The 23,443-nt window shown below is 41.3% G+C and overlaps 1 protein-coding gene and 1 long non-coding RNA gene across 3 annotated transcripts; one reads left to right on the plus strand and one right to left on the minus strand.

Annotated features, from left to right (window-relative positions):
- Positions 1–15: 15 nt before the first annotated feature.
- Positions 16–17,216, minus strand: LOC133054217 (uncharacterized). 2 transcript variants are annotated; one of them, XR_009692385.1, is made up of 5 exons: positions 16,811–17,216; positions 12,762–13,113; positions 11,875–12,033; positions 7,779–7,949; positions 16–4,205 (listed from the first exon to the last, which is right to left on the minus strand). It is a non-coding gene; the product is annotated as an uncharacterized LOC133054217 (long non-coding RNA). The 2 variants fall into 2 exon arrangements; XR_009692386.1 differs by lacking the exon at positions 16,811–17,216 and adding an exon at positions 13,298–13,468.
- A 579-nt stretch (positions 17,217–17,795) lies between these two features.
- ZNF30 (zinc finger protein 30) lies at positions 17,796–22,476 on the plus strand. The gene is given in 4 exon segments (XM_061139005.1): positions 17,796–19,603; positions 19,606–19,658; positions 19,660–20,224; positions 20,227–22,476. Coding segments are annotated over 4 exon segments (1,578 nt in total). The 5' UTR covers positions 17,796–19,044; the 3' UTR covers positions 20,628–22,476.
- The last annotated feature ends 967 nt before the right edge of the window (positions 22,477–23,443 follow it).

Below are 23,443 nucleotides of genomic sequence, written 5' to 3' on the forward strand. Positions count from 1 at the left end.
CGCCCCCACCCCCATCTTCCCAACTTCAGTCTCTCTGCCCCAGCCTCCCACAAACAAGGCCCCCACACTGGTAGCATCTAGGCTCCTCTCCTGCTCTGGCTTTGAGCAGACTCTGCCCACTAGTGATGACAGAGAAAGGGCTGGTGGACCTTCAGGCACAGGCAGCCTCTGCTGCCCTCGAGTCAGGCACTGAAGTGCGCACAGACGTGGGGACACATACCTGGGGATGACAGGTATGCAGGCTCTTGGAAGTTATAGTACTGAACAATCTTGTCAAACCAAACACTCGCAACCAGCAGCAGAAAGTCAGAAAGCTCTAGAAGGTCCTGCTGGGGTTTGGCCTCTGGGCCTCATCCTTTGCCTTTGGCATTTTTTCCTTATGCTATTTGCTGGTGGGTGCCCAGCTGGTGCTCTTTCTCTCTCACATGTTCCTGTGTCTAAAGCATCAGATCGAACAGTGCATGCTTTACGTTGGAGGAGCAGGTCGCTAAGAGAACTCTCCCAAGTCGTGAACTCTACGCTCCCGGGATCAGACAGTGCACAAACTGCCCCTTGTGGGCAACCTGCTCAGCAAGCTTCACTCCGGCCCCTTCCCCACCCCTGGTTACACCTGTGTTTCCTTTCTGGCTGAGGGAATCCCACTGCCCTGTCTCTCTCCTGGCCCTTTTCTTAGGCAGTTCTATGTGAATCCAGTGCCTCTGCCCCTCCATGTTACTTAAGAGGCAGTATCAGATGAGACAGCCTCAGTGCTCCTCTCTGAGGGTCCTGAATTGGGTGGGAGGGGGCTCTCTGAAGAAGCCTCTGGTGTCTGCTTGTATCTTAAAAAGTCTAGCCACTGAGAAATGGTCAATATTTTCCCTCAGGGGTACAAACTGACTCTCCTTCTGGGCTATCCAATCACCCTCCAAAGCCTGACTTAGAGGAGACTGAGCTGAAGACACTGGGAATGTGAAAGAAGGGAATATCTAAGGAGGAAGGAATCAAAAAGTGTCCAAAACGCAGGACTTTCAGAAAAGGGGTCCTTACAGCAATAAAAGTATACCACCAGCACCTCGGCTCCTGATGACAAGTTGTCATGTATTTGGGAGCAGTCCTGAGCCTCTGAAGGGAAACCTCTATTTCAAGAAGAGAGCTTAGGTAAGATATCACCGGCATCTTTACGAGCTCATTTCCCAAAGGCCCTACCACACAGCCCCACTGGAGGCTTCTGGCCTCTTTGCAAGAGTGATCCAAGTGCAGCTGGCCTGTCTGGCCCAGCCACAGTCTGCTTCCTATGGCCAGAGTGGTTGAGAAAGCTTGATGAAGAGCACTGACTCAGTTCTTCAGCTTCACTGAAGTCAAAGAAGTAGACTCAGAGAGGAAGGCTTTCAGATACATTGTCAAGGAGAAATTCTCAACCCACATCTGTCAGTTGTGGGCTCTGTAAACAGAACACAGCAATGCCACTACTGCTGCCACCATTGCGGCTACTACCGCTGTCGTGGGATCGAGCGAAAGGCCCTGTGTCCCACCTTCCAGCGTACGGTCATTGCTGAAGACCTGGGCTTGGAGAAGAACACAGCACCACCAAAACCATAGGATAAAACTGAGGCCACTGCTGATAGCCTGCCACTCAACCTGCCTGTTCCCTTGCACTGTTAGTTGCCAGGGACTGTAGTTCCATTGCCACTGGCCACTCTCCCCTTGCAGATTCCAGAGACCACCCCATTAGTAGCCACTGATTTGACTGACCTGTCACTAATCCCCCACACCAGATATCAGTCATGAAATGAGATGCACAATTTCAAACTCTCCTTCTTTTGCTATTGCTGCTGTTCCTCACTCCAGATTCCAACCCATATGTGGGGTTCCAGGTACTAACGAGAATGAACAGATGCTATCAGCAATCTAGTTCCTCAGTCATAGTTTCCCAGGATCTTCTGCTCTCACCGTACCTCCTGACACCTCCCTCCTCTCCTCAAAGCCTACCTTCTGTAGAACTGAATCACCTTCACCTAGGTGGGTGGATTCTCCTCCCTCTTTTTTTACAGACTTCTCTTCAAATCCCTTTCATGAGCATCCCAGACTTCGTCAACCAGTCCATCACTGCTTCTGCAATCACTTCCTCTGTGTGAGCTCCCTGGCATTTTACCAGGTCTATCCCAGTACAGAGCAGATATGCCCTGCAAAGGTCAGTCACCACTTGCCCACCTGCTTTTATGGTCCGCAGCCCTACCTGAATTTTCAAACTTCCCTTTGGGGCAGCTGGGGATCTATATGGGCAGCAGAATGAGTCACTCTCCCCAGTGTCCCTTGTCTTTTCTGGCTCACCTACCACTGATTCTGCAGTCACCTCAATCCAATAACCAGCACCTCTTCGGACATGGCATCCAAGCCTGTCTTTGACTCTGATGAAATTGATGTAGATTACCATAACCAACTCCCAGTCTATTATCTTCTTGCCTCCTCTTGACAGCTTTAAGAGCTGTCCCTTTGGGAAACCCGGCTGCCCCAGTTAATCCTCCCACTTAGCGTCTACTGCATCCCTGGAACCCCAAAGTAGCACAACTCAGCTCTGAGGAGTTTGACATCCCATGTTCTAACTCTGACATCCCTGTGGACAACAAACCAGCCTTTGGTGGCACTTCACCTCATTTCACTCTTTCTTGCTCTGGAACTGCCACCAGAATGCACAGTATTGAGGACTGCGGCTCACTTTTTGCCAACATCCCTTGAGAACCATTTGCATTTAAGGGATTTTCAGCACCTGTGGGTAGTGGCAGCTTTGGGGTCATTGTGTATGTCCCAGGCCCCAGTTCCATGTCTGAAACACTCAGCTTTGGAGCAAGGCCAAGTGGGACACCCAGAACCACAGCTAATTTGGGGGAAGAAGGCTTAGACCTGAGCTCCAGGGTCCTGTCAGCCTACTATACTCCTGTTACAATTGGAGAAGCCAGCGCTACTGAGAGCAAATCTGTCTTGGGAGATACTTTCCTTCCTGCCTATAATAAGAACACCTAGAGTCAGCCCAGCCACCTGCTACCACAGGATGAGAGCATCACTGAGAAGGAACATGCGCCAGAAGACACTTCTGTCCTTCCATGTGTTCAGATTGCCTGGGACCCATCCAGACAGGGTACATCTGTTGCAGATAAGGATATAGAACCATAACTGTGCTGGAGACACTTTTTTTTGTGCCTATAGTCTATAGCCATCAAAAGGGTGAGCACTTCACCTATGCTTAGAGGTCTTTATGTCCCTACCTACAGTGAGAACTCCTGCGTCCCACCTGGACAGAGCATGTGTTTTGCAACAGGAAGGGCCAACACCATCCCAGTGTTTAGCATCTTCTCTTTCTGCATCTGATCTGAATACTTGGGCCCACCCAGCCAAGAGCAAATCTGTTACTCCAGGAGAAGTCTGCACCACTGAGAAGAAACACATGCCAGAAGACACTGCTGTCCCTGCCTTCCACCAGACACCTCGTGCCCATCTGGACACAGCACATCTTTTGCTGTCTGATGGGCCAGCATCATATCTGTGATTGGAAGGGCAACCGTCAAGAGTACTTGGGGCACATAGTTCAGAGCACAGGTTATATGATGGGAAAAGGTAGCGCCATACCTATGCTTCTAGATATTTATGTTCCCACCACCATTCAGACTGGCTGGGTGCTCATGGTCATACCACAATCTAATGGAACAACACCATACACTTTTAGGAAGCTATGTCTATTCTTACCGTCACTCAGAATACCTGGGCCCCACCCAGAACACTCTCTCTAATGTGGAGGCATGAATACTACTAAACAAACACAAACGTCAGTAACTTTGCTGGTATCTTTCAGAGCAAATGAAGCTCTGAAATGGCCACGGCAATCAGCAATCTCACCTCGGGCACTTTTATCACCCATCCACGTTTCTTTGGAGATAGAAGTATTGGATCACCAATCCACTCATTTTCTTCTGCTGAAAGAAACAATGTCTCTGCAACTAGAAGCAAATGCTATCTAGAAAAGGTAGTTGATAGTAGTTACCATGAATGGACTTTGCTCTTCTGGGAAGAGGCTCAGCCCCTTCTAGTTATGTCAAACAAACTTAATCTGCTCTCTGTCCTCCTAGAGTAAGCTGGAGGCCCAATACCTCAGAGTGCTTATGTCTGTGTAAAAGGATGTGGTTTCAGATGAGACTGGTCAGAAGTCAACACACTGGCCTCGCGAAGTTCCACTGTAGAGAGAAGAAAGAGATCAGTAAGTATCAACCATGTCATTCATACCTGGTTTCAACTGTTAGCCTGGCCAGTTCAAGCTAAAGGCTAGTTTTCCTCTGGTCTTGGATGGACAGTATCCTCTTGCAGCTTAAAGCTGCCCCCACCTTTGCCTTACCCACTTGCCTCAAAATGCCCTTTCTTTCTTAGATTATATGTGTGTGTGTGTGTGTGTGTGTGTGTATATATATATATATATATATATATATATATTATAATCTTCCTGACTCAAGGATCAAACCCATGTCTCCTGTGGTCCTGCATTGCAGGTAGATTCTTTACCACTGAGCCACCAGGGAAGCCTATATACATATATATATGTGTGTATACATACATATATATATATATAACACTTGAAGTTGCTCAGTCGTGTCCGACTCTTTGCGACCCCATGGACTGTAGCCTACCAAGCTCCTCCGTCCATGGGATTTTTCCAGGCAAGAGTACTGGAGTGGGTTGCCATTTCCTTCCTATATATATATAAAGTCAGTCATATATATTTTTTAAAGTTTATACAAAACCAGTTATATATCTATATTATATGACTGGTCTTATATAAACACACAGGGATTAAACCCAGGTCTCCCTCATTGCAGGCCAATTCTTTACCAGCTGAGCCACAAGGGAAGCCCAAGAACACTGGAGTGGGTAGCCTATCCCTTCTCCAGTGAATCTTCCCGACCCAGGAATCAAACCAGGGTCTCCTGCATTGCAGGCGGATTCTTTACCAACTGAGCTATCAGGGAAGCCCCTATAAACACACATAAACACATATATATATATGGTGTGGCTAAACTGCATCCTATTTGCTGAACTACAGAACTCTGAAAAATCAAATCAGGCTCAACATATCACCAGTCATGCAAGGGAATTTTTCCTCTGCAGTTGGGTAAAAGAGCAAAGATATATGAGCAAAGGCTCAATGAATAAGAACAAGACTATAATACAAAGTTTATACATGAAATATATATAAATAAATATATATATACTAAAAATAAGATGTGGTATAGCCATACTCTACAACTGCATATGCTGAATCTGAAATCTCCATATTTTATTGAAAAATTTAAAAAATTTGGCCACTCTGTATGGCATGTGGAGTCTTAGTTCCCAGACCAGGGATCCAACCTGTGTCCCCTACACTGGCAGTGCCAAGTCTTAACCACTGGACTACCAGGGAAGTCCCTGAAATCTAAATATTCTAAATGTGAGGGATGGCAACCCATGAGGAACTGAAGCTCAGAGAAGAGAGTGGTGAGCCTCTCTTGCCTCTTCCCTCTATGCTCCTCTCCCATCCCTCTGATTTCACTGAAGTGTGAAATCACACTGAAGTGTGTTTCAGGGAAACACAGTTAACAATTCTGGGCTTTTAAAGATAATCAAATGTCTCATCTGTGTCTTTCTCTTTCATTTAGACTTAGGCAATTCATCCCCACATATTCATAACTCTACCAGAGAGGATGGATGTGGCATCTACAGCCACTCTGTAAGCACTGCAGTTTTAGGTTTAGGATATCACATATTATACTGGAAATGTTTTCATGCTCCATAAAAATCAGAAAAGTTCCTTCTTTCAAGGAAATAACTGGAAAAGACCAATTTGGAAAAATAATTGGTTTCTGGCATTACTCTAAAGGCCTAAAACAGCAAATCCCAATAGTAATAATTTCACAGGGAAGCCTGACGTGCTGCAGTCCATGGGGTAACAAAGAGTCGGATACAACTGAGCAACTGAACAGCGACACCCAGATCTGGCTGACTGTATAATCCTGCTGTCTCCACTAGACTTATTTCTTGAAAATATTTCTTGTCTAAGACAATTTGTCTGTTATAAGAACTATCTGAAGCTGGGAGAAAAAGAAAAACACCATTTTCCTCAGCTGTTATATGTTTTGTTATTTATCTAGTGATGATTCTGTACTAAACATTCTGCTGGGCCGAATGATACAGAGTTTAAAGACATCTCTTGCCCCAAAGGAATTTACAATACAGAAGGAAAGACAAAGACTATATGTTAAAGCTGAAGTGCTTATTAGGGATGTGGGAGCAAATAAAGACAGATAAAGAGCAGATAAAACTTAGAATTAATAAGCAATTCTTCAGAAACTCCTTCCAAAAATGAAGACGAGGAAATTCTGTCATGGTCGGTTGTTTGGGATTCTGCATTTTTACTGCTGAGGGCCCAGGTTTGATCTATGGTTGGGGAACTAAGATCCTACACGCCATTTGGTGCAAGAAAATAAAATAAAATAACCATAGTCCATGCCTGGATGGCCAGACTATGGACTATTTTTTTAAAAAAGAAGAAGACAAGGAGACTTCAAGTTTCACATTTAAGGAGCCTGGGGGTTGCCACTCTGTCCTAACAAGGAAAGAGCTCAGACTGAAAAATCAACAAATTTTCTTCGATCTGGGAAAGAGGTGAGCCCACAGGGCAAACCACTGTCCCTAAGACTGGAGAGACAGGTGAATCCGAGGAGGAGTCACAGCTTACCAGAGCAAAGACTCGGGAGCAGAAACCACTGTGGGAACCAGTGCCAGAGAAGGAAAATCTGAACTGTCATTGACAAGTTTCTGGAAGCTCAGTGTGGACAAGTCTGAAAAGTTAACAATTCTGTGGAGACCCATTCAGAAGGAGGCCTCCCCAGAGACATAGCAGAAATGAAAGAGGAAACATTGTTAAGATTACATGGTCATTAAAAGGATAATAAAGGAATACCATAAACAAATCTATGCCCACAAATTTGATAAACTAGATGAAATGGACCAATTATTCAAAAGACACAATTTGCCAAAATTCACACAAGAAGAAACAGACCATTTGAATAAGCCTAAATCTCTTCAGGAAATGAATTCAATAGTTACTTCCCCAAACACAAAGCCTGAAGCCCAAATGGGTACTCTTGGAACTCTACCATACATTTAAGAAAGAAATTATATCAACTCTCTACAATCTACTTTAGAGGACAGAAGCAGAGAAAAGACTTCCTCAACCCACTCTCTGATGCCAGCATCCCTAACACCAAAATCAGATACCTATGACAAGAAAATTTCAGAACAATGTCTCATGAACATAGACCTAAAAATTCTCAACAAACTATAAGCAAACCACATCCAACAATGTATATAAAGTATTGGACTTCCCAGGTGGTGCTAGCGTAGAAGCACCTGCCAATGCAGAAGACACGAGATGCAGGTTCGATTCCTGGATCGGGAAAATCCCTTGGAGGAGGGCATGGCAACCCACTCCAGTACTCTTTCTTGGAGAGTCCCATGGACAGAGGAGCCTGGAGGGCTACACTCCAAGCTGTCTCAAAGAGCTAGACAAGACTGAAGTGACTTAACAAGCATATAAAGTATTACACACCATGACCAAGTGGGATTTAGCCCAGTCATGGAAGGCTGGTTCAACATCTAAAGGAGTGACATCAGCATCATGATAGTGAGACCTGTTCTTTTTTTCTCTCCCCTTTGATTTACAGCTCATCAGATCTCTAAAACTGAGGGGGAAAAAATGCTTCTGCCCAGCATACCAGGACACCTGAGCGATCCATCCATCTGTGCACCCAAAAGTGGGTAGACTGGACCATGGAGCAGGCGACAGAGCACAGGAAGTGGCAGCAGAGGTCGTGACGGGAGAGATGGCAACAACCAGTCCAGCAGCAAGATGAAAATTAAGTAATACAATCCATCACATCATCAAGCTAAAAAAGAAAAATCAAATGGTCAGGTCCATAGATGCAGAAGCAGCACTGGACAAACTCTGACACCCATTTGAAATCAGAACTCTCAGCAAACTCGGGATTTCCTGGTGGCTCAGACGGTAAAGAATCTGCCTGCAATGCGGGAGACCCAAGTTTGATCCCTGGGTCCGGAAGATCCCCTGGAGAAGGAAATGACGACCCACTCCAGGATTCTTGCCTGGGAAATCCCATGGATGGAGGAGCCCATAGGGTCGCAAAGAGTCGGACAAGACTGAGCAACTACACTTTCTTTTAGTAAACTAAGAGTAGAAAGGACCTTCCTCAACCGGGTAAAGAATATCTACAAAAACCTAAAGCTATCAGCATACCTAACAGTGAGAAACCTGAAGTTTTTTTCACTAAGATCAGAAACAAGGCAAAGATTTCCCTTCTCACCACTCCTTCTCAACACCACACTGAAATACTAGTTAATGCAGTAAGGCAACAAAATAAAATAAAAGGTATACAGATTAAGAAAAGAGATAAACTGGTTTTTTTTTTTTTTAAAGACATGATCATCTGTATAGAAAAATCAAAGAATCATCATATAAAACTCCTGGAACAAACATGCAATTATAGCCTAGTTGCAAATGATGATTAAATGCTTTTTAAAAGCATTTAAAAATCAGAATGGTGTAACTGGTTCAGACATCCAAAATGGAGCTGGGTGGCCATTGTGAAAGTCAATTTAAACACATTCTTGCATCTCTGGGAATTTAAATGTTCTCTGAACTATATCAAACTCAGGGACACCACTAGACTTTTTCAAAACAATATCTACTAAAAGCTACTAGCTGCAACCTTGTAGTTTCAAAGTCTCTTTCCATGCCAACCCCCCAACTTTTGCAACTGGGTAATCATTTCAGACCTCAACCTATTCTTGCTTTACAAACACCCTTACTTTGTGCCAGCTCCAATTTTAATTCTTGGCACATAATTTACATAATCTTTTTTCTTTTTTTGCCTTTATAAACCTCCTCATGGGCTGCAGTCATAACAAACCACAAATAAAAGCTTATTTATCTCAATTAAGTCTCCATTTCTGAAATTTTGGTTAACATTAGATAGATAGATTTAGATAGATAAATATATTTTCTCTGTACTACCAATGAACTATTTTAAAGACATTATTTAACATTTATAAATCCCGGAAAACCCTTAGGAATAAGTTAGCAAAAAGCTAAGTAAGACCTGTATACAGAAAACTATAGCACAGGCAAGCTTTCTATGAAATGGCCAGATAGCAAGTAACATAAATTTTGTGAACATTTTAATCTCAGGCTTCCTAGTGGCTCAGTGGTAAAGAATCCACCTGCCAATGCAGAAGAGCCAGGAGACATGGGTTCGATCCCCAGGTCAGGAAGATCTCCTAGAGGAGGAAATGACAACCAACTCCAAAAGTCTTTCCTGGAAATCCCATGGAAAGAGGAGCCTGGTGGGCTACAGTCCGTGGGGTCACAAAGAGTTGGATGCAACTGAGCACGAACACATGCAAACATATGATCTCATATATTCTTCTTTTAGGTTGTAATTAGCTGATCTTTATTACAAACATTGCTGAGAGAAAAGTTTTGCTGTTGTTCAGTTCCTAAGTCAAGTCCAACTCTTTGCGACCCCATGGACTGCAGCACATCAGACTTCCCTGTCCTTCACTATCTCCCAGAGTTTGCTCAAACTCATGTCCACTGAGTCGAAGATGCTATCCAACCATCTCATCCTCTGTTGCCCCCTTCTCCTCCTGCCCTCAATCTTTTCCAGCATCAGTCTTTTCCAATGAGATGGCTCTTTCCAGCAGGTTTGCCAAAATAGTGGAGCTTCAGCTTCAGCATCAGTATTTCCAATGAATATTCAGGGTTGATTTCCTTTAGGATTGACTGGTTTGATCTCCTGGCTGTCCAAAGGACTCTCAAGAATCTTTCCCAGCACCACAATTCAAAAGCATCAATTCTTGGTGCTAAGCCTTCTTTATGGTCCAACTCTCACATCTATACATGACTACCATAGCTTTGACTACACAGACATTTGTTGGCAAAATGATGTCTCTGCTTTTTAATATGCTGTCTAGGTTTGTCATAGCTTTTCTTCGAAGGAGCGTCTTTAAATTTCATGGCTGCAGTCACCATCTACAGTGATTTTGGAGCCCCCCAAAATAAAGTCTCTCACTGTTTCTATTTTTTCCCTATCTATTTGTCATGAAGTGATGAGACCAGATGCCATGATCTTGGTTTTTTGAATGTTGAGTTTTAAGCCAGCTTTTTCACTCTCCTCTTTCAACTTCATCAAGAGGCTCCTTAGTTCTTTTTTTATTTCTTCCATTAAGAGTTGTGTCATCTGCGTATCTGAGGTTATTGATATTTCTCCTGGGAATCTTGATTCCAACGTGAGCTTCATCCAACCCAGCATTTTGCATGGTGTTCTCTGCAAATAAGTTAAATAAGCAGGGGGACAACATACAGCCTTGATGTACTCCTTTCCCAATTTTGAACCAGTCCATTGTTCTATGTCTGATTTTAACTGTTGTTCCTTGACCTGTTGTTAGGAGACAGGTAAGGTGGCCTGGCATTCTCATCTCTAAGAATTTTCCAGTTTGTTGTGATCCACACAATCAAAGGTTTTAGCATAGTCAATGAAGCAGGAGTAGATGTTTCCCTGAAATTCCCTTGCTTTTTCTATGATCCAGCGGATGTTGGTAATTTGATCTCTGGTTCCTCTGCCTTTTCTAAACCCAGCTTGGACATTTGGAAGTTCTAGGTTCACATACATTAAAGCCTAGTTTGAAGGATTTTGAGCATTACTTTGCTAGCATGTAAAATGAGTGCAACTGTGCAGTAGTTTGAACATTCTTTGGCATTGCCTTTCTTTGGAATTGGAATGAAAACTGACCTTTTCCAGTATTGAGGCCACTACTGAGTTTTCCAAATTTGCTGGCATATTGAGTGCAGCACTTTAACAGCATCATCTTTTAGGATTTGAAATAGTTCAGCTGGAATTCCATCACCTCCACTAGCTTTGTTAGTAGTTAGTAATGCTTAAAGCTCATTTGACTTCACATTCCAAGATGTCTGGCTCTAGGTGAGACATCATACCATTGTGGTTATCTGGGTCATGAAGATACTGTTTGTATAGTTCTTCTCTGTATTCTTGACACCTCTTCTTAATCTCTTCTGCTTCTGTTAAGTCCTTGTGGTTTCTGTCCTTTATCATGCCCATATTTGCATGAAATGTTCCTTTGGTATCTCCAATTTTCCTGAAGAGATCTCTAGTCTTTCTCATTCTACTCTTTTCCTCTATTTCTTTGCATTGTTTGCTTAAGAAGGATTTCTTATCTCTCCTTGCTATTCTCTGGAACTCTGCATTAGTTGGGTATATTTTCCCCCTTTTCCTTTGCCCTTTGCGTCTCTTGTTTTCTCAGCTGTTTGTAAAGCCTCCTCAGACCACCATTTTGCCTTGCTGCATTTCTCCTTCTTTGGGATGATTTTGGTCACTGCCTCTTGTACAATGTTATGAACCTCTTTCTGGAGTTTTTCAGGCAGTCTGTCTACCAGATCTAATCCCCTGAATCTATTTGTCACCTCCACTGTATAATCATAAGGGATTTGATTTAGGTCATACCTGAATGGCCTAGTGGTTTTCCCTAATGTTCTCAATTTAAGACTGAATTTTGCAATAAGTACCATAAAGACTAATTTGTTTAATTATAAGTGATGCTGGCATGATGAGGTGCCACAGCCCAGGTGGTTAAATTCAGGAGCTCTAGAATCAGATGGACTGGGTTCAAATTCTGGGCTGCTGCTATCATCTATCCCACCTTAAAAAAAAAAAAAAAAGTATAAGGCTTATATGCTGTTTTATCAAATGTGAAGAAAGGAAGAGAGAACATGGTTACCAGGAAAAGATGTTGTGGAAAGCAGCGTCCCAGGTTTCACCTCGGAAAGCTTCAGTGCCCAGATGGTAATGCTGCTGGTTCATACCTTTCCCTGGCACCAGGGCATGGAGCGGGGCTGGAGACGACCAGGGAGGAGGTAGTGTCGGGAGCTCTCAACTACTGTATGAGGAGGAGAGGAAGGAAAAATGTGTCCTTTATAGCAGCTGCCTGAAAGGAAGATGCTGAGGGGTCTTACGCCCCTGCTGCTCTGGTCTCGCCTCCCCACCTCAGCCCCCCGCCCTCTGCGGCCTGCAGGGCTGCCTGGGCGGACGCCGGTTGCCCCAGGAGCTTCAGGGCTCTCGCCCTCCCGCTACCCGGGGCTCCCTGTGCTGGGAGGATCAGAGTGGCTCCAGCCTCCGCCTCCGGAGACAGGGACCGAGGGGGAAGGTGAGAGGCTCACAGATGCTGGCTGCCAAGTGAGCCTCCGCTGTCCTGTCCAGGCAGTCTCCACACCTGGAGGGGCCCGTTTGGTAGTAAGCGCCTGTAACCTGGTCAGGAAAGGCCCGAAGCTCAGAGAGTTCAGCCGGGGATGGGCCGTTGGACCTCGCCCTTTGCCTTTTGTTGTCATATCCGCGCGCCCTTGGGCGCGCACTTTCTCTGTTTCCCGTTTTGCCCATTCCTATGATGGCACCCAACATCCGTTGAACAAGAGTGCTTCCGGAGGAGGGGCCGGCGGCTGGAACTTCTGAGGTTCCCCGCCCACTCCAAGGATCCCACGACACGCAAACTGCGCTTCTCAGCAATCTTGGCACTCGGCCCTCCTGCCCCCAGGCCTCTCCTCAGTCACAGACCGTTAGCGTCTCCACAGTCTGGGATCACCCCCTGTCCCCACCAACCCACCTACCTACCTTTCCTCGAGCCTGTACCCCACTTTCGCTCGTGTTCAAATACAGTTCTGCAATTGCAGGTCGTGAAGACATTGGTTTCCGGTTTTTCCTTCGCCCCAAGGGGCAGTTTCTGATCCCAAACGCTCAGAACGCCTCCCGTTGGAGTCCTTTCCTCCGGGTCCAGGCAGGACTCTCAAACAAAGCCGGTGCTGTCTCCTGGCAGTTCCAAGGTGTTCAGCCACTCAGAAAAGTTAAGACCCATTGTCCAGGGTGGAAATTGACTCTCTGATTGCCATCTGAGCAGGCAGTCTCCCGTATCAGACTGGGTGCCATCCAGACCCAAAGGAGGCTGAGCTGAGCACCCTAGAAAAGACTAGGAAGGGATAGTGAAGGTCAAGGAAGATTAAACAATGATTGAAGGTCAGGACAACCCAGAAGGGGCCTCATCATAGCAGTGGGAGTGTACCAGTGACATCTACCCTTGGACACAATGAAATTTTAACTTCTTTCCCATGCAGCCCTGGGCTTTCGGGTGGTGCTGGTAGTAAAGAACCCACCTGCCAATGCAGGAGACAGACACTGGTTCAATCCTTGAGTCAAAAAGATTTCCTGGAGGAGGACATGGCAACCTACTCTAGTATTCTTGCCTAGAGAACCCCATGGACAGAGGAGCCTGGAGGGCTGCAGTCCATAGGATCTTGTCAGGTTGATTTATTTCTCTTCCTCAGTTGTTGTCTCCTAGGTACAAAAACTTGAAGTAATGGACCAAAAGATGTAGAACAATAGACAAGTTATAGCTGAGTTCAACTGAAATAGATTTTTTTATTAGTCTGACATTCCCAAAGGAGTTCTTTTTATCCTTTATATCGATCTTGCTTGGCTTCCTCCTTTTATACTTCCAGTCTCCTCCTTTTGGTTATGCCCAGTGCAAAGTAGGGCTTGCACCCACTACCAGTCAATGAAAGAGAACGCAAATAGGCATATGCTCAAGGCTGATTGACAATTATAAGTTATAACAGTAAGTTGTGTTGTTTATGTCTTCCCATAATTCTGTCTGTTCTAATTAAATGTAGAATATTCATGAGCCCTTAATGGACACCTAACTGCCTAAGGTTACTTGTGGAAGTCCCTGTGGTCATTTTGTATCCACTGTGTACCTAGGGCACATGTGCAGGAGTTGAAAAGTCTCTGTGGTTATTTTGTGGCACATCTGTGAGCTCTCCTGGGTGTGTCTGGGATGGAGTTTAGAGATCTGCTTGCATCCCTTTCAGCCAGGCCTCCCCTCGTTGCTTATGCCTAACTTCCTAACAGTCTCAAAGAGACTCTACTGAAGTGGCTCTCTATGCATGCAGTCCTGGGCTTCTGAAGGAAAATTTCCATTCCAACCACCCAGAAGATGTCTTGAGTTATAAAGTGAAAGCATCTTATATGAGCTCATTAATTTCAGGCCTAGCCATCATGTTAGGGGATCCCTGTGTAGTAGGAAATAACCAATAAGCAATCTATAATAAAAACAGAGTTTTTTTTTTTTAATTGGAGTATAGTTGTTTTAAAATGTTGTGTTAGTTTCTGCTATGTAGCAAAGTGAATCAACTATACATTTATTTCCTCTTTTTCAGATTTCATTTAGATTACCACAGAGCATTGAGTAGAGCTCCCTGTGCTCTGCAATAGGTTCTCATTAGTTATCTATTTTATACAAAGTAGTGTATATGTGTCGATTTCAATCTCCCACGCCCCAGTATCCATACATTTGTTCTCTGTGTCTGTGTCTCTATTTCTGCTTTGCAAGCACGTTCATCTGTACCATTTTTCTAGATTCCACATATATGTATTTGTTGTTGTTCAGTTGTTCAGTCATGTCCAACTCTTTGCGACCCCACGGACTGCAGCACACCAGGTTTTCCTGTCCTTGAGCATCTCCTGGAGCTTGCTCAAACTCATGTCCATTGAGTTGGTGATGCCATCCAATCCAACCATTTGATCTCTGTCATCCCCTTCTCCTCCTGCCTTCTGTCTCTCCCAGCATCAGGGTCTTTTCCAATGAGTTGCCTCTTTGCATCAGTTAGCCAAAGTATTGGAGCTTCAGCATCAGTCCTTCCAGTAAGTATTTAGGGTTGATTTCCATAAGGTTTGATCTCCTTGCAATCTAAGGAATTCTCAAGAGTCTTCTCCAGCACCACAATTCAAAAGCATCAATTCTTTGCCACTCAGCCTTCTTTATGGTCCAACTCTCACATCTGTACATGGCCACTGGAAAAACCAAGCTTTGACTATATGGACCTTTGTCTGTAAAGTGATGTGTCTGCTTTTTAATACACTGTCTAGGTTTGGCATAGCTTTTCTTCCAAGGAGCAAGTGTCTTTTAATTTTGTGGCTGCAGTCCCATCTGCAGTGATTTTGGAGCCCAAGAAAATAATGTCCCTCACTGTTTCCATTGTTTCCCCATCTATTTGCCATGAAGTGATGCGACCAGATGCCATGATCTTAGTTTTTTGAATGTTGAGTTTTAAGCCAGGTTTTTCACTCTCTTCTTTCACCTTCATCAAGAGGCTTTTTAGTTCCTCTTCACTTTCTGCCATAAAGGTGGTGTCATCTGCTTATCTGAGGTTATTGATATTTCTCCCAGCAATCTTGACTCTAGCTCATGTTTCATCCAGCCCTGCATTTTACATGATGTACTCTGAATATAAATAAGCAGGGTGGCAGTATACAGCCCTGACATACTCCTTCCCCAACTTTGAACCAGTCCGTTGTTCCATGCCCAGATCTAATATTTTTGCAGAATATTTGTTCTGCAAAAATAATAGCTAACACATGTTAAGAAGTTATTCTGTCCTAGTGTTTTAACTGAATTTTCTTATTCTTCAAGGAAACCATATATAGTAGCTGATATTCTTAAAAATCCCTATTTTAATGATGAGAAAACTGAGCCACTGAGATGTTTGTAAATGCCAGATGAATATTGTTTATATTTTCCTTCTCCCATGGTTTAATTTTATCCTGAAGCCACAAAGCAAGTTCTGGTTTGGCTGACATGGTCTCTTTCTTCAATTAGAATGTAGGAATGGAGAAAGGAGAATCTGTTCACAGCAGAACTGTACAGCCTAGTTTACATTCAGACAAGGAGGTTCAAACCAATGGAGTAGGAAATGGCAACCCACTCCAGAATTCTTGTCTGGGAAAACTTATAGCCAGCGGAGCCTGGTGGGCTATAGTCCATGGGGTCCCAAAGAGTCAGACATGACTGAGTGACTAACATATTACACTTATCCTAAAGGCTATTATTTAGTTCAATGAGATAACATATCTGGTCCAAGTTTCCAGTCAACTTTTGTGTACAAATTCAGTGCTTATCTTTGTTGGCCATCCAAGTGGCCTGATTTTGGTCAAAATGCCCTTATGGGCTTATCACATAGCATGACAATATTTTTTTTAATGTAAACTTAAAAAAAAAAAAAAACTCTTTTGTTTTACTTGAAGTATAGTTGATTTATAATGTTTCAGGTATACAGCGAAGTATTTCAGTTATGCACATATATATCTAGTTGTTTTCCAGATTCTTTTCCATTATAGGTTATTAGAAGATATTGAATTTGGTTCTCTGTACTATACTCCTTGTTGTTAAAGGTAAATGTTTCTGTCTGGAATACATCACAGGAGGTGATATGTATTTTTAAGAAGACATCTGGTTGTGTTCATTACTACAATTGACCACAGGAATAGAATGAAAACAGTCCATGCCTGCATTATTTCAAATAATTTCTCTCCCTGTGACTAAAGAGTAATCTATGTTTTTACTTTGTTGTCAAGAAGTATTCATTTCTTTAGCAACTTGTCATAATGATTTTAACAATGACTGTTAATCCTCATCAGAAAAAAAAATATCATTATTTACAGTAAGATATTCTGTTACTATTGTTTTTTCTATTCCTACTTCTTGGCTTCCCTGGTGGCTCAGCAGTAAAGAATCCATCTGCAATGCAGGAGATGCAAGAGATGTGGGTTCAATTGCTGGGTGGGGAAGATCCCCTAAAGAAGGGCATGGGAACCCATTCTAGTATTCTTACCTGGAGAATCCCCACAGAGGAGCCTGGCAGGATACAGTCCACTCGGTTGCAAACAGTAAGACACCACTGAAGCAACTGAGAAAACACACACTTTCTGTTACAATTGTTTCTTCTGTAACTATTTCTTATCTCTTAAACTAGCACTTTTTGGTTATCTTGAAAACATGGGTACCAGTGAAAAGCAGAAGAGAAAGTATTTGATTCTTTACTAGTAGTTAAATACTAAGTATGAGGCTATTCAATAGTGAAAAGGATTAAAAATTACTTTTTCTATCCTTTTACAGAAGTTATCATGGATTCATCTTTTATTCTCATAGATTAAGAATGTATGATTCAAAATAATCATGTGTGCTCCTTTCGTTATTGTATTTGCCACACAGAGCTCCATGTTGTCTTCTCTGATTCTTGGCCAAAGCCATGAATCTTTGAAATTTTCCATACTTCCTCAGGCTCACCTTGTATTTTCCCTGCCTCATTCCAGAAACTGTTTATTTTTTCAAAGATTCCCTATTTCATATTAATGGATTATCAGTTAATTATTTTTAATAGTGTGTTTTAATAATATCCTAGTTCATTTCTTCAGTCTAGGTATTTGTTTTTGTTTTTGTAATCAGTTGCTACTTTGTGCTAGAGAGTTATCTGTCCACTCAGTGCTGAATGAAACAGGGGTTGGACTTGCTCTTGGGAAGTATATTAGCTGTCTACCACTATGTGAAAAACTACCAGAAACTAGTAGCTTAAAACTATACTTACTTATTACCACATAGTTCTGTAGGTCAGAAGTTCAGCATGCGATGGCTAAACAAAGTACCACCTGTGGCTGCAGTTCCTTAGCACATGGAGTCCTCTTTCAACCTCTTTCTGGTTATTGGCAGATTTTCTTTTCTCATGCTTTCCATGTGGCCCCCTCTGTCTTCAAGCCAGCAGGTGGCAAAGTCTCATCTTCTCACTTTGAATGTCTCTGATTCCCCTTCTTTCCTGAGACAAGAGAAAGCTCTTTGAAGGGCTTTCCCAGAGAATCCAGGACAATCACCTTGTGATATATCAGCTAATGGGATAAACTTGATTATATACCTTTTTCCATGTGATGCAGTATCTCCATAGGCATGATGAAAGCAAAGGTCATGAAGGCCTTAATACTATCTACTAGAGGGAGGTTTGGGGGAAATAAAAATCATAACAAAGAGAAATAATTGTGCAACTGAAACAGGTAGGAATGACAAGAATGAAAACATTAGAACAGAAAAGAAAAGCATGGACATCCTTAGACAAGGTTAGCAGTTTTCAGTATTCCTGATGAAGTGATGCTTTACCTTAAACCATCCCTGGGTCAGGAAGATCCCCTGAAGGAGGAAATGGCAACCCACTCCAGTATTCTTGTCTGGAGAATCCCATGGACAGAGGAGCCTGGCAGGCTACAGCCCATAGGATCGTAAGAGTTGGACACAACTTAGCAACTAAACCACCACCACCATATATAGGATGAGAAAAATCCAGTCTGAAAACAACATGTGCCAAAGGATTTGGAGGAGTTGATGCCACCTGCAGATGGAACCAAAGATGAGAAAATTTGTGATACATTCCAGGTGCTGAAAGGGGCAAGTGAGGTAAATAGGGAACAAAGGGAATTATGACTTGATATGAGGCCTGATTAGGTAAGCAGGGACCATATTACTAATGGAAAGATATGTGCACTCTGTTCTAAGTGTAAAGTATAAAAGGAGGTGGGGAATGAAATTTCATCTATACCAGAAACATGTTTGAAATGTTAAAAAAAATATTAGTTCCCAGGAATGTTCCCTGTGTGTTTTGATTCATGGGGTCTGTGATGGTGCTTGAGTATCAGTTTTTTAACAGGCTCTTCAGAGATTCTCATCCATATCTAAGTATCAGAAATGAAACCTTTGTTGCTAATCACCAGCCTTTCTATTTTTACATACTCTCATTCTTCATTCCTCTTTGACCTTTTTTAAAATTTTCATAACAGTATTTTAGTATTATCTAGTTTACTTATTTTTAATGGATACTCTTTTCAATTTGTTCCTTCCATTGAAATCCAATTTTTCTCCTATAGGAAAATATAATATTTGGGAATTTTTGTTTTCTTTCAGATTTTTCCATTGAAGGATGAAATAATCAGCTATAAAGAAATTCTCACCTATTAAAAAAATGTGCATCTTTTGCTCTGCATCAGAGAAATTTTAATAGAGGGAAATGAAGTGAATGTCAGGAATATGGGGAGAGTTTTTGTCAAGTTTCAAAGCATGTTCAACATGAGAGAACATGTTCTAGTGGAAAAACCTACCAGTGTAAAGAATGTGGAGAGAACTTTAGCAATGGACATCAGCTCACTGTACATCAGAGGTTGCATGTTGGTGAGAAATCCTAAAAATGTAAGGAATGTGGGAAAGCCTTTATCAGAGGCTCAGCCTTTGTTAAGCATGGAAGAACTCATACTGGTGAGAAACCAAATGCATGTAAGGAATGTGAGACGACCTTTAGCAGTTGCCATCAATTTACTGTGCATCAGAGTCTGTGTACTAGTGAGAAACCCTATGAATGTAGGGAATGTGGAAAAGCTTTTTATAGTAGCTCATACCTTGTTCAATATCAAAGAACCCATAACTGTGAGAAGCCCTATGAATGTAAAGAATGAAAGGAAAACTTTCATACTGCATGGAAAGCTTATTTGGCATCAGAGTATTCAAACTGGTGAAAAACCTTTTGTCTGTAAAGAATGTGGAAAGGCCTTTAGTACCTTCTTATACCTTGTTCAACATCAGCGAATTCATACTGTGAAAAACCCTATAAATGTAAAGAATGTGGGAACACCTTTAGCACTAGCTCCCCTGCCCCTTATTAAACATCAGAGAATTCATACAGGTGAGAAACCCTATGAGTGTAAGGAATGTGGGAAGGCCTTTACTGTGTATGGACAGCTTACTTGACATCAGAGTATTCACACTGGTGAGAAACCCTTTGAATGCAAGGAATGTGGAAAGGCCTTTAGACTTAGTTCATTTCTTAATGCACATCAGGGAATTCATGCAGGGGTTAAGCCCTATGAATGCAAAGAATGTGGAAAAGGCTTTAGTCAAGCCTCATACCTTGTTCAACATGAAAGGCTTTATACAGGTGAGAAACCCTATGAGTGTAAGGAGGGTGGTAAGGACTTTGGTACTGGCTTATAGCTGGTTCAGCATCAGAGAATTCATACTGGTGAGAATCTCTATGAATGTCAGGTGTGTGGCAAGGTTTTTATTAGTTGCTATCAACTTACTGTACATCAGAGGGTTCATACTAGTGAGAAACCCTCTGAGTGTAAGGAATGTGGAAAGGCCTTTAGAGTATATGCACATCTTATACAACAACAGAAAATTCACACTGATGCAAAACCCTATGAATGTAAAACATGTGCAAAGCTTTTAGTCATGCCTCATACATTGCACAACATGGGAGAATCCATACTGGTGAGAAACCCTATGAGTATAAGGAATGTGGGAAGGCCTTTAGTTCTGGCTCTTACCTTGTTCAACACCAGAGAATTCATAGTGGTGAGAAATGTTATGAATGTAACAAATGTGACAAAGCCTTTACTGTGCATGGACAACTTATTGGACATCAGAGCGTTCATACAGGTGAGAAACCCTTTGAATGTAAGGAATGTGGAAACACCTTTAAACTTAATTCATTCCTTACTGAACATCAGAGGATACACACTGTTGAAAAACCTTTTAAATGTAAAAAATGCAGGAAGGCATTTAGACATAAAGGCCGTAAAGCACATCAGAGAAATCACATGGCTGTCAATCCCTAAGAATTTAAGGAATTTAAAAAGTTCTTTATGTATGGCTCAAATGTTGTTTAGCATCAGAGAATTTGTGCTGGTGAGAATCTTTTGAATATAAAATATGTTGGTAGGCTTTTAGAAAATATTCTTATCTTTTATTAGAGAATTCATGATATATAATTCAGAAAACGTAAGAAAGCCTTCACTTGTCATTCCTGTGTTTAGATTATCAGAATATCATCATCATACTGGTGGCCAATTCAGAGAAAGTGGGAAACACTATTAATGCTCCTAATATTGAGAGCATTTATGACATGTTCTAATATGATTGAATAAGTGAATTAAAAAGCCTTCCAGTTGCTTTTAAATCATTTGGAACATCAGATAATTCATCCTAATTTTTAAAAACCAGTTGGAGAAGACTCTTGAGAGTCCCTTGGACTGCAAGGAGATCCAACCAGTCCATCCTAAAGGAAATCAGTCCTGAATATTCATTGGAAGGACTGATGCTGGAGCCAAAACTCCAATACTTTGGCCACCTGATGCAAAGAGCTGACTCATTGGAAAAGACCCTGATGCTGGGAAAGATTGAAGGCAGAAGAGGACAACAGAGGGTGAGATGGTTGGATGGCATCACTGACTCTATGGACATGAATTTGAGTAATCTCGGGGAGCTGGTGATGGACAGAGAAGCCTGGCATGCTGCAGTCCTTGGGGTCACAAAGAGTTGGACACAACTGAGTGACTGAACTGAACTTAACTGAATATGATACATAATAGAAAGCCTTTAGCCATGTCACACATAATAACTCTCATCATTGTCATTCTACATCTAACAACCTATTTGATACCAGGCACCATATTTTTCATCTCAGGGCATTGTTTTAAGATGGTGATGATAATAGAATTTACATACTTGTAAAAACATATTTTCAATATTTATTAGTTTTATTATTATTGTAGTTTTTAACTGGTAGTGAAATTTTGAGAGTAAAACCCTACAGGTGTAATTAATTTAGAAATGCCTGTCCCTCCATGCATCCATTTCAGAATGTTAGGTAAATCTTCCTGGATAATACTTTGTAGAAAGAAAGAAACATGAGACGACATTAATTTAGAACTCACCTCTTAAGTTGAATCAAACAATTCATGAAAGACACCCAGCCTTTTAATGTGTGTAAAGTTGTTGAGAATAGCTTATAGTCTGCATTCTTTGTTCAAAACTTAGGATATGATGGAAATTAATAGTACAAAGGAAAACTAAACTGTCCACTTGGAAATTTCTTTTGCAACTTTTTTTAAATGAAAATTTCAACATAGAGAAAAGTAGAAGGAATAGTGAAATTGCTGACATCGTTGGTAACATTTTATTTTATTTCTATCTCCTTTTCTAATTGTATGTAGTTATTTGTGCATGTAAGAGGAAGCTGTAGACTTTGCCCCTGAATATTAATCTTTTGCACTTAAACCCCACCTTTTTCTTGAAGGATATTGTTTACCAAATGCCTCACTTTCTATATTTGCTTCCTCACACTGTCATTTAACTTGTTCCTCAACTCCAGGTTTTTTCTATATTGTAAGTTAAAAAGATTTCACTGGATTCTGAAGAACACTTCCAAGGTAATACTGCATATATTTGCAAACACCTAATATCAGAGTTTTCCATAATTAGTAATACTAATTGCTAAACAACTGATAGTAATTAGTAATACTAATTAGAAGTGGTAGAGGTAATCACTGCTGGAGTTTTCTATCATACAGTTCCTGTTTTGTAACTAGTGATCTGAATAGGGATATTTTTAACATCTCCATTTGGGAAGGGATCACATGTATGTATGTATAAATTTGAAATTGTATTCATTGTATTACAATACAATAAATAGTATTGTAATACAATACAATAAATACAATATACAATAAATTTTGAAATTGTAGCCTATTCAGGAAAGAATAATAAAAAGATACCTATGTATCAGAACTTTTGCTATGAAGAAAGAACTGTAATTGGAACATTAATTTTAAAATAACAAAATTAATTAGAAAAATAATGCCTACAGGAAACCAGGATTAAAAGCCAGAATTTGATAGTTCACTTCTTTAACCCTACCACTTATGCAATAATTATCACAGTGTATGCAATCAATTTATCTGTTAAAATAAGGAATATTCATTTATTCTTGGGCCATTTCTTGAAGAGATTGCCTTTCTCCATTGAGTTGCTTTGTTCAAAATTAGCAAAATATATAAATATACTTGTATTTCTGAAAACTCCCCAATTCCCTGGTACCATCTGTCTCTTGTTCTTCTAGTACCAAATTGCTGCTCATCTCAAATTGCTTTGTTGAAGGTCCTTTTCATTTACACATTTTTAAATCAGCTTGTCAATTTCTATAGGGCAAAATGGATTTGAGGATTATAATATGGAATGCACTGAATCTATAGATCAATAAGGAGATTCATATGTTAACACTGTTTGGTCCACAAGTCCATAAACATATATATATATATATATATCTCCTTTTATTTAGGCCTTTAATTTTTCTTAGCAATGTCTTATAATATTCAGTGTTCAGGTTTTCTACATATTTTGTTAAACTTAGACTTAAGTATGTCATAATTTTTAATATTATGATAAATTATATTGCTGAATAACTGGAAAATTATATATATAATTTTCCTGCATATTGACTTTCTTTCCTATGATATCATTAACCATGTCATTTGTGAATAAAGATACTTTTACTACTTCCTGTCTAGTCTGAATTTCCTTCTCTTACTGCATTTCCTAGGACATTTAGTATAATGTAGAAAAGAAGGGATGAGAATGGACATCTTGGCTCTTG

Source organism: Dama dama, chromosome 4, assembly GCF_033118175.1.
Source record: "Dama dama isolate Ldn47 chromosome 4, ASM3311817v1, whole genome shotgun sequence".
In the NCBI taxonomy this organism is placed as follows: Eukaryota; Metazoa; Chordata; class Mammalia; order Artiodactyla; family Cervidae; genus Dama; species Dama dama.